The sequence below is a fragment of the Epinephelus lanceolatus genome, chromosome 14, assembly GCF_041903045.1.
Source record: "Epinephelus lanceolatus isolate andai-2023 chromosome 14, ASM4190304v1, whole genome shotgun sequence".
NCBI classification, from domain to species: domain Eukaryota; kingdom Metazoa; phylum Chordata; class Actinopteri; order Perciformes; family Serranidae; genus Epinephelus; species Epinephelus lanceolatus.
The window spans coordinates 37,060,899-37,073,168 of NC_135747.1; the positions used below are offsets into that span (position 1 = coordinate 37,060,899).

Sequence of the window (12,270 nt, forward strand, 5' to 3'; positions counted from 1 at the left end):
TGGATGTGCATGTGAGTATCCCACTGGCTAGCTAATTGCCATTGCTGTGCACTGCGCTTATACAGTGGTTACTGCTGATGATGGTGGTCTAACCCACAGTTGTGGGATGGCAAAGTTGCTGAAGCACAATGCCCACCCACACTGCTTGAAGTCTCTAGTTGGTGTTTGTAAGGTTTCGTGAGGTTCTGGTCAGTTCATACAGTGAGGTCAAGAATTGGTCTCACGACAATGACATGGCTAATATGGGGGCTAATATTATCACACATGAATACAGTTGGGCTCGTTGAATCCACAAGGTTCTCAGATTTCCAGTCAGACCCAATTTATGCAATTCCAAGACTGTTAATGAACCTCAGGCGAAAACAACACTGCATAGGAGTAGCATAAAGTGTCATCAAGGGGAGACTCATGGGTACGCATAGAATCCATTTTCATTCAGATATCTTAACGCAAGAGATCAAGGGACCCCGTAAAAATGGCCCTGCCAGTTTTTCCCTTGCCAAAATTGAGCCTAACATTAGAGGGTTATTCAAGCCCCTTCCTGACAAGCTAGCATGCCATGAATGGTACCAATGGATTCCTTAGGTTTTCTACTTTAATATCAGAATAATTTCCACTCTCGCTTTAAACCAGCATCTGGGAGACAGTAATGTCAGCCGAGGACATCAGACATACCAGCCCAGAAACTTCATGTCCCCTATAATTATGGATTGATAAACACATACTAGCCAGTTGTCTGTTAAAGTGCCTGCCACATGATGTTCTCTTCTGCCGGAATGAGACAGTCATTATGCTGTGTAAACACTTTATTACATAATTTAAAAAAGGAATGCGATGGTGGAATGTTATTGTGCACTGATAGCAGACAGATGTCACAGAGTGGCCACAGTATCTAAAGATATCTCACCTGTAATCACAAACAGGTTTCGGCAGATAGTGATGTAAGGTGTGCAGATACAATACAGACTCATCAGCTAAAGGTGATTAACCTGCAGACTTTATTAGTGTCAGCCATGTTGGAGGCAGAGAGGAAGGAGGACAGACAGATGAGACATTTGGGCATTCATGTGCTCGTTATGTAAGTATGTAAGTGTCTGTCACTGCAGGTAATGGATAGCAGAGCTGGGATTTACCCATAATCCAAGTCAAATGGGGCCTCAGGAGTGTCGTACAGCAGCCATTAGCACATGTGGTATCTGAAGAGATGTGGTGTACTCACAGAGGAGATAACAGAAAGTTAATGTTGCATTTGCTCTCTGGTAAAAAATAGTTAGGGATTAACGATGACTTATTATTAAAGTAAAATAACTGTGGAGCTCATTAAGTTACATAACAGTTCTCATCTCCCGTCATCTGTCAGATAAAATGTTTCTTTTCCATGCTTTAATCCAAAGTTTGGTTTATTATCAGACGCTTAAAGTCGTTTTATGCCTTTGTACCGACGACAGCTGTGGCCGAAGGTATAATGTGTTTGGGTTGTCTGTCCGTCTCATTCTTGTGAACGCGATATCTCAAGAACAACTTGAGGGAATTTCTTCAAACGTCCACCTGGACTAAAGGATGAACTGATTAGATTTTGGTTGTCAGAGGTCACTATTACCTTGCATCCGTCTCATTTTCAAGAACGCAGTATCTCAAGAACTCCTTCAGGGAATTTCCTCAAATTTGGCACAAACATTCACTTGGACTCAGCGATGAACTGGTTAGATTTTGGAGTCCAAATGTCACTGTGACCTTGTGTCCTGCTCAGTCTTGAGAACACAATATCTCAAGAACGCCTTGAGGATTTCTTCAGATTCAGCATAAAAGTTAGATTTTGGTGCTCAAAAGTCAAGGTCACTGTGACTTTGCATCCAGCTTATTGTTGAGAAGACCATATCTCAAGAACTCCTTTAGAGAATTTCTTCAGATTTGGCACAAATGTCTACTTGGACTCAATGATGAACCGATTTTGATGGTCAGAACAGAAGTCAAGGTTACTGTGACCTTGCATCCATCTTATTCTTGTGAATGTCATATCTCAAGAAGGCCTTGAGGGAGTTTCCTCCAATTTAGCGCAAAAGTTCACTTGGACTCAACAATGATCTGATTAGATTTTGGTGGTCAAAAGTCAAGGTCACTTTGATCTTGCATCCATCTCATTCTTGTAACTGTCATACTTCAAGAAGACCTTGAAGGAGTTTCCTCAGATTTAGCACAAACGCCCACTTGGACTCAAGAATGATATGACTAGAATTTGGCAGCTGAAGATCAAAGGTCAAGGTCACTGTGATCTCACAGAACATGTTTTTGGCCATAACTCAAGAAATCCATATGCTAGTGATGACTTATTTCACTATTACCTTACATCCCTTATTTTCAAGAACGCAGTATCTCAAGACCTCCTTCAGGGAATTTCCTCAAATGTGGCACAAACGTCCACTTGGACTCAGCGATGAACTGGTTAGATTTTGGAGTCTGAATGTCACTGTGACCTTGTGTCCTGCTCACTCTTGAGAAACAGTATCTCAAGAACACCTTTAGAGAATTTCTTCAGATTTGGCACAAATGTCTACTTGGACTCAATGATGAACTGATAAGATTTTGATGGTCAGAACAGAAGTCAAGGTTACTGTGACCTTGCATCCATCTTATTCTTGTGAATGTCATATCTCAAGAAGGCCTTGAGGGAGTTTCCTCCAATTTAGCGCAAAAGATCACTTGGACTCAACAATGATCTGATTAGATTTTGGTGGTCAAAAGTCAAGGTCACTGTGATCTTGCATCCATCTCACTCTTTTGACTGTCATACTTCAAGAAGACCTTGAAGGAGTTTCCTCAGATTTAGCACAAATGCCCACTTGGACTCAAGAATGATAGGACTAGAATTTGGCAGCTGAAGATCAAAGGTCAAGGTCACTGTGACCTCACAAAGCATGTTTTTGGCCATAACTCAAGAATTTCATATGCTAGTGATGACTTTTTTCACTATAGACTATACTTTCAGGTGATCATTTCTATAGTTTGTGACTTGAGAAATGTGTTTTCTAAAGCATTTGGTCTTGCTCACACAAATGACAGATGACATTTTATATCTAAAAGGTCAAAGGTCAGCTTAACTGTGACATCATAATGTTCTGACTGAACTTCAAGTTTCTAATATAAAACAACTTGGTGTTGCTAGAATAGAGAAATTTGCACTTGAGTCCTAAAAAAGTCTTGAAAGAAGTTGATTTAATTGGACACGTTTTAATTTCTCCTCACTCTTCCAGATTATTACACTTATTTTAAGCACGTAAGCCTTTTAAAACTTGATAATAAGCAGAAAACACTAAACAGCGTAGCCTGTTTGTGCAGTTAAACTCTTCTTCTAAGAACTCAGTCATATAACGCATATGGACACCATACAGACACATGAACAGACAACATCTGGCCCAACAAACAAACAAACAAACAAACAGGGGGGCCCGAAAGTGTGTTTGTCTTTCTGTTTTCCAAAGTGTCGCAGAAATGCAGCGACGGCAGGGAAAACAACTCCCTTATAAACAGACAGATTTTAATGGAAACTTTCCACAAGGTAGAAAGGATATGACTTCAGCGTCTCTGAGTGGCCTTGCCGACTATTTATGTCATAGCACGTCATATGTGTTTAGTAAATTGTGTCTGTTTAGTTTTAAAGGTTCGGCCAAGTAACATGATTTGTTTGAGTGCAGGTTTCAACTGGGATGATAATTTCTTAGAAACACTGTCAGCATGTTTCAGAACTAAAACAGACAGGTCATATTGGAAGACATTTGCCCTCATTTATAACTGCATATTTGTCTCTAAATGTGATGATAAATAGTAACATGCATCATCTAAGAAGATATGTCAAGCTTTCAGAAATGCTACTACAAAACCGCCGACACTGGATTTGTCAGTCTTGGTCATTTTAAAAGCATTTGAGCTGTGATAATCAAAGCCAGTACATGATGTCATATATTATTATCAGGACTATATCCAGCAGCGGGAAGAGGGAGTTTGATGTTTTCTTGGTCGGCGTGGAATGCAAATACTCGTGTAGCTGGAAGGTCGACATCAGCGCAAACAAACGAACACAAACTTTTCTCAGAATGATAATATGGGAGGCACACACACAAAAACACAGCTCTGGACAGCTGTTTGGACCTGATACCACAGTTATTTAGGTCAGGGTTTCACAAAATGAAGCAGGCAGTAGCTACAGTACAAGCAACCGCACATTTATTTCCAGTGTTTCAGCATCATATCCATGTCTAATCAGCGTCACCAGGCAGTGTATTGATTTCCATTTTGTGTGGAGCAAATTTATAAGTTTACTCAACATGTTGCTACGACACAGACACTTTGAAACTGCATGTTTGCTGAATTACTGCTCAACATTGGCTGGTTCCCTGAGGAACTGTATCTCTGCTGGCTCTGCATAAACAGTAACAGAAATACACCTCCAGCCAACAATGAAAATGAATGGTCAGCAAAAGCAGAAGAGAAAAGTCAAAGCATTTGTTCTCTAACCAGGTTGTGTTTCTCTCCTGCAGGTGTGTGAGCTCGTTCGTCTCCTCATAGAGAACTGCAGCAGCCTCCTGGGAGAAGACGTCACCTCGCTGTTCAGAAGCTTCAGCCAGAAGAGCAGCAGCAGTGACCACGGATCAGGTGAGAGTCAGGAGAGGAAAGGAAGGGATAGGAAAGGACAGGACAGGGCAGGACAGGAGAGTCTGATAGAATTGTTTTAAAGATGGAGGCCATGTTTGGGGACCAGGCTTCGATCCAGAATTCCCAGTTTTTGTTGTTTCACAACTGAAATGACATCAGTCAAATTTCTACTTCAGCTCTGTTACATAAGCGTGTGGGGGTAAGGGGTGGAGAAGAGCTGAGTCAGACAGAAAAAGTTTGTGTCCAAAAAACAACCCAGTCTCACTCCGAAGTTGTCGAAATCCGGCGAATAAAACGTGCTTTAACATTGGCATGTTAGTGGCATCGATGGAAAAGCAGCGGGACAAGAACTAAAGTTAAGGTGGCAAAAGTCAGGGTAGCACAGATGACATTTACTTGCTTTGTGTCTAAGGAAGAAGCAGAATTTAAGCAAAACTTAGACAACATTGAGTGGATATATTGTAGCTTTTAATACGTTCAGGATCAAGGTCACAGTCATAATCAAAGAGTGTGTGCGGCTCCTTAACTGAAAGTTCTTGTTAACGTCTAAAGCTTCGGTGTCAATATTGTAACAAGGTGGTTTCACACTCACAAGCTCACTGTGTGTAATTAAGTGGCCGAGGCTGTTTCAGACTTGTTGATTGGGGTCAGCAGACCGACCTGCAGTCATTTCAATGATTGCCAGGGTCACAGGTGCTGATTAACGCAGCATTGAATCTCCTCATTCATAAATACCACTAACTTTCTTCCTGACGTTATAAATAACCAGCAGAGGTGAAGGAGCACACAGCAGGACGACGCTTTGTCCTCTGTTCCCCTCGTCTCCAGCAGTCAACTGTGGCTTTGTGCATTTCAGGGGGGAAAGTTCTCAGTTTCTCTCAGACTGTGCTCACTTTCACTTAGTGTGAGATTGAAGGTTCAACAAGGGGAGAGCAGCAGAATGTGCTTTTTAATGTAGGTTGGCTGTGTAAATGGATGTAGTTTGGTCTGCCTCAACTTGGATTGCTAATTTTGGTTGCTAGTCGGTGGAAATTGCAGGATACGTGCATGAAATGGGAGGTTAATTTCGTTAGACTGGAAGTCAACAGTGCATTTCTTTTGCCAAATGATTGTGTTTTTCTGTGTATTTTTGGATTCAGTTCTCTAAACCTTAATTTGAAGTCTCCACAGTTTGCCATTTGTGTAGTCAAAGTCTCATAATAATATTCTTTCTCCCCTCTTTCCTCTCACCAGATGTGTCGTCCTTCCAGATGAATGACTCATCCTACGACAGTCTCGAGAACGAGCTGAACGACGACCCGGAGTCTCCCTTCCAGGAACAGCTGCCCCTCCGTGACAAGGACAAGCCGGACAGCCGCAGCCGTGACTCCGTCATCACCCTCAGTGATTGTGACCCTGATCCCGACCCTGATAGTGACCTCCTGCTGCAGCTCCCCCCACTGGCCAGACCCAGGAGGTTCAGCCCTGCGGTCCGCCAACCCCGCACCCGCCAGGCCAACGGGCCGTCGCAGGGTCCCAGGAGGCTGAGGAGGAGTTCAGAGCCAGCTCTGGCCCTGACAAGCACACCGCCAATGGGCACAGTGACAGTTCATGCTGATAACCTACCAATGAGGAAGGCGAGCTATGATGCCGCCATGGAGGGGGAGAGGGGGGAGGACGAGGTGTTTCTGGAGCAGGGGCTGAGCGGGATGCAGCTGAAGGAGGAGGAGGAGAAGGGATGTGAGAAGGGAGGAGCCAAAGTCCAGAATGGCGGGCGCAGGAAGACAAAGCATGCCCCTCCACCTCCGTTGCGGCTGGATGCCAGCTGCTCTAGTCTGTCGTCACCAGCAACCTCGCCCACAGGCTCCTCCCTTAGCTCTTTAGACTCCGCCTTCTCACAGTACTCTACTGACTACGCCACCAATGGGGCGATTCCATTGGCTGAGCCTGCTCCTCTCTCCCCTCTCTTTCCTGGACGTCCCCCGTTTTCACCCAGAGACTCCCCCCCTCAGAGGGAAGCCCCGCCTCAGTGGCCACAGCCCAACCAGGCCCCTCGGACCAGTCAACCCCCCGCACACCCTCATGGCCTCCACCCGAATACGTGGCTCAAGAAGGACCGCCGCCTGTCGTTAAGACAGTCTGATAATGGACACTCAGAGGAGGACTTGCCTGTGGTAAATGGGAAAACCCACCCAACCAGTAACGGCTACTCCGTCAGTGCCCAGGAGGCGGCGGTGACAAACCGCAACTGCCAGCGGAGATCCAGCAGCCCTCCGTCCTACCAGCAGGCTCTACTGCAGCTGCAGCGCAGCCGCTCCCCATTCTACAGGGGGACAGAGAAACCTCTGACGGTCAAAGAGCTGAGACAGCTCCACGACCAGACCTGCACCTACAGGCCGCCGCTCCCAGCCTCCCCTACACACACAGGAAGTGAGGTCACACAGAGGCTGGCTAGGAATGAGTGCATTCAGCCGCCGCAGGGTGTTTTCTATGGACAGAACGCCACCACTCTGGTCCTCCAGAGGCAAAAGTCCCACTCCCTGACTCCGGCCCTGGAGGGACACAAAGGGCGGAGGACCCTCCCTCTTCCCCGCCGAGCATCTGAACCTGCCAAGGTCACTACAAACTCTAACCTCTCCTCCAGCCTCACCCTGGACAGACCCTCTAAAGGCCAGCCTCAAGACAGCGGCCTGAAAGTGTCAGAGGTGGAGCCCAACCACACCGAGCCACGCTACTGCCTGTCTCCCTCCGCCACTCGGGCTGTACGGGACTACTTTTCCTCCCAGGGTCAGGAGGATGCAGATGCCTGCCTGAGGAGGAGTCAGGAGGTGGCGCTGGCTATCGTGCAGGGGAAGAGGGAGTGGCAGAGCAGGCGGTGCAGCGACCCACGAGTGGACGACTTTGACCAGCTTTTTTTCGCGGAAGAGTCTTATGTGTAAATAAGAACTGTGTACAAACAAACAAACTGTGTATGAGAGACTGAATTTTATCTGATATTTTCACCTGTATACAAATGTCTTCATTGTTGATGTGATAATATCCCCCGTAAACACCTTTTCCTTCTGGCAGCAGCAGTCAAATAGAGAAAGGTGTTGCCGTTTACTGCAGTGGTACATCTAAGTTTTAAGATTTTAAAAAGGTACAGATGCACTTTCTGCTCCCACATTTCACCTCCTTGTGGTTGTAAACTGTTAGAAGTTTTTCTGATACCCCCTCTTACATGAAATTGTGTCAGACTTCTGGCAAACAGCAGATTGAAAGCAGGTTTAAGTTGTTGGTAATTATCTACAATATTTCAAGTTTAAAAACTCTTTCATGTATTTGACCATGGCATTCTGCAGCAGGGATTTATGGAGCGTTGAAACCTGATTCTGTGAATTCATTACAGAGGACATCTGGATTCCTAAACAATCATTAAAGCCTGTTGTCAAACGGGTCAGAGTTACAGCTTTTGTGCCAAAATCTGGTTCCCCTGAGACGTATTTTTCTTTGGCAGCATGTCCTCATTTTGCCTTTTAGAATGTGTCATTTCTTTTTTAAGCACACAAAAAAAGAAGAATGAGGAGTTCTTTAGAAATGAAAGAGAGAGGATAGAGGTCTTTTTTTTCTTTTATTCTCTGGAAGCTCGTAAAATGTATTTTTCAAAATTTCCAAAGCCAGCCGGAAATCCATAAAGGCTGGTGTGAAAATCAAGGCCAGGAAACATTTTGTAGTTGTTTTTCAACAGGGAAACATTTCAAATTTTAGAAAGCATTTGCCTGAATCTGCATGAAAATTCAGATTTTGCACAATATCATCACAGTTTTTTGCGCGTAAGGAATCACATCAAGAGGGATGCAAATTTTGGCACAACAAACATTAAAGGGGACCTATTTATACTTATATTTAGGGTTCAGACTAGAACATGTTTACATGCTTTAAAGTTCTAACAACACTTTATTTTCCTTATACCATCTGTGTTGGAACACCTGTAGTCACCCTCTGTCAGTTTAAGCGCCTGTTTCTTTACGCCCCCTCCTGCAAAAGCTCAGTCTGCTCTGATTGGTCAGCTTTTCCTTGTCTTCCATATCTTGGCGTCTCTGCACCGTCGTTGCAGCTGAAAAATGACCGAAACAAAGTACAGCGCCACTTTCTACCGTGAAAAAACACAAGTAAAAGCTTCTGAATACAAAAGAGAAATTAACATCTGCAACCAAGATTATATGTTTCCCTGATGTTAGCATGTAGCTACATGTAGCAGTGTACTTGCACCCTGGGACTGTAACGGAGAATAGTGGCTCTTTCAACGGTGAAAAAATCACCAATGACAGCTTTGAATCACAAAGTGTTCCAGCAGGACTATGATCTGAAATCAGGGAGAAATCAGCAACCAATATTATGTTTCCCTGATGTTAGCATGTTGCTACATGTAGCAATGTACTTGCAGCCTGGAAATGACTGTAACAGAGAATAACTGCTCTTTCAACAGTTAATAATCATCGATAAAAGCTTCAAAACACAACAGGACATGTTTCAGCAGGAATATGATCTGAAATCAGGGAGAAATTAACAACAGCAAGCAAGATTACATGTTTTACACATCCCTGATGTTAGCATGTAGCTACATGTAGCAGTGTAGGCAACGTCATGTAAACTCTTGCAGTTGCATGCCTGGAATTGATGACTGTATAAAGAAATCTGTGACAGTTTGATGTCATACTGTCGCCAGAGTAGAAAAAAACTATTAGGGACTACTTTTACATATGTTTACCTAAACTTTAGCCACGATTAATATGAACATCTGTAACATTATAAAAGAAACAAAATATGGAAAAGCATAACAGGTCCCCTTTAACGCTGCCCTCTGTAGCAGTAATAACAACATGATGACTGCTGTGACTTCATGCAAATACTATGAACATGTTTTTAGCTCCCTCCATAACACCTGTGATGTTTGCTGCAGAGCCAGAGGAGGAACGTTTTCAGACAGATGCCTCCGCTGTACATACTTAAACCATCTTAACAGCATTCATACCTTTTGTGACAAACTGCATCTGTAAAGTGAAACATTTTTTCCCCAGAAAGTGAAGTGTTTGTCTGAATGAGTGAATCAAGAGGGCCGCTATTTATTCATATGAGCCGAGTTCCCAGACACAGCACTCAGTGTTGTCCTCTGTGGCTCTGGTTTATATCTCTGTGACCTGGGAGGGAGGGGAGGGCAGAGGGGGGAGGGAAGAGGAGAAACTGTCGGTGTGCGTGGGTGAGAGACAGTCAGAGTGTCGTGTTTGAAAATGATGTGATCATTGACAGCGTGTCCTGAGCAGGAATGTGAGAAAACGTGTGCCACTGAAGGAGAGATGTCCTTTATTCTTGCTTGTATAGCACTTCATTATTCTCAACAAGAAACCCATTCTGTCTCACATGAATGACGAGGACGCAGGCTGTTGTGTGTGTGTGTTGAGTTGTATGTGTTGTCCATATTAATATGATATTTTTGTTCCAGTGCTGCTGTCAATGCAGTGCTGATGTCTTAGGTGATGCTTAACAACCAATGACCTTGTTTCACTGTGTATTATTAACTGAGACGTATACTTACAGATAAAATATCTTCAGCAGTTGTCATGTGTATTAACTCAGTGTTATTGTGAACTTAACATAGCTTTTCCACAGGATCACACACTGCAACAAGGTCACTGCCGTGTTAAGCGTCACCATTTTAAATGGTCTCAAACCTTTACCTGTATTAATAATATTATAATTGTTATCTCCATTACAGTGAATCGTGTCCAACGTGTATAGTTCTGCATATTTATGATACAGAAATATATAAATATATATATATAAATATATTACCTTGTACTTTGGTATGTCGTGTTGTGTGAGGAAATCAAATGTGTATTTTTGTACATGCCAATTCTGCTGCTGCTGTCTCTATAGAAAGTATATTTGCTACCAAACGCACCATTTGTATATTGTGTACATCTGATGTCCGATGCTCACGAGAACAAAAATGTCCTTGATTTTAATAAATGTCGCTCTTGTGAAACTACTTTGCAGATCAAAGTGAATTTGTTCTTTAGTGGTGACTCATGAACGCAGTATTTCTGCAGGACAGGATACATGAGACAAGTTTAAGACATAGATCAGTACATGCATGCTAAAATCAGGTAACTGACAATTTATAGGAAATGGTATAGAGACAGAGTTTTCAAAGAATCGGAGCAGCAACTAAGAGAGATTTGCTTTAGTGTATCACTAGATTAATATCGAGAAGAATCAGGTTACAATGGTCACAACATGTAAATTTACAGATCTGATTACTGTACAGGAAGGAGCCAAACAGCTGATTAATGAGCTAATGATGGTGAAGGATGATTAAAGCTCCTGATCAGCCAATCAGTAACTGCATCTGTGACTTCAGTGCTCTGCTGAAAGTAACGTTATGCTCAGGGAGACCTGGCATTAAAGAGGAAAACATGACTTCACATGTCTGATGATTTAAAAAAGAAAGTAGCTACTTAAAAGAAAACAAAGCAAAGAGTTATTCAATACCTCAGTAAAAAAATACAAAACATATTTTACTATTTATATGACACAACTTTCTTTTAAACCCATAAAGGCCCAGCGTGTTTTTTCCAATTGTTCCTATTAAGGTGAACACTCTCTGGGGAACCCATTGCTTTCAGTCTAACAACAATAAGCCTCTCTGGACAAGGGCCAGTATTTTGGGCTGATCCAGTGTAGCCACAAGATATATGAGTCAAGACTTCCTCTACCATGCACCAGGCGTTTTGGCTAATCTCTGTAAACAGATATCTGCAAATGGATGCATGTGAATAAAAAAGCAAATATAAAGCTAATACTTGTCATCAGGTAATAGCCAATTTGTGCCAGTGTTTTTCACATCTCCACATGGACGGTTTGCCTGCTGTTCAAACGTGACTGGTCAACACGACTCGGACTGCAAACAGATATCAGAATGATTCCAGTACCATAATCTTGTCCCATTGCCTACAGATTCCACATTCATATGCAGAGATCTGTCTATAGAGATTAAGGACAAAGTGTATGCAATCTTAATCGTTCCCAACAGTGTAGAATAAGGGGCCGTTTATACGACAACAATTTCAGTAAAAACAGAAAAGTCTGTCCTTTGCTTTTTAAAAATATTCTGCGTTTATATGACAACGCTATTGAAACAATCCCCGTTCACACAGAGCCGCAAAATCTACTGGAAACGCTGTAGTATGCACGCCAGGCCAATGGGTGGCAGTGTAAATTTGCAAAGCAACACCATGGCATGACGCCATGCACAAACCAAAACAAAGAAGACACACTGGCGAAAGCATGCACAGATAACTTTGTCTGGACGGACGACGAGCTGGAGTTGCTACAGTAACAGATCTACACTTCACTTCAAATCAACAGGGTGAGCAGCACAAACAGAGCTCGGCATTGTTGTTGTGACGGTCGGCATGCCTAGTGACTGGAACCGTAATGCGCATGTGCGAAAAGTCCATTTTCAGAGGAACTGCATATTTCAAGTTTACATGACAACGGAGACGCTGCCGTTTCCAAAACGTTGCACTCTGGAACTCGTTTTCAAAACGTTGTGTTTTCAGGCACCCAAAACGCAGCTGTTGTGTAAACGCTCGGCCAAAA

At 43.3% G+C, this 12,270-nt stretch overlaps 1 protein-coding gene and 1 pseudogene across 1 annotated transcript in view; both read left to right on the top strand.

Annotated features, from left to right (window-relative positions):
* Nucleotides 1–10,657, top strand: part of arhgap20 (Rho GTPase activating protein 20) — a 48,127-nt gene extending 37,470 nt beyond the window's left edge. Inside the window, exons 14-15 of the mRNA XM_033617747.2 lie at nucleotides 4,536–4,650; nucleotides 5,884–10,657. Coding sequence (XP_033473638.2) covers nucleotides 4,536–4,650; nucleotides 5,884–7,568 — 1,800 coding nt within the window. The 3' untranslated portion in view covers nucleotides 7,569–10,657. The remainder of the gene's footprint in view (nucleotides 1–4,535; nucleotides 4,651–5,883) is intronic.
* LOC117251847 (small nucleolar RNA U3) lies at nucleotides 2,971–3,045 on the top strand (annotated as a pseudogene).
* Nucleotides 10,658–12,270: the final 1,613 nt, after the last annotated feature.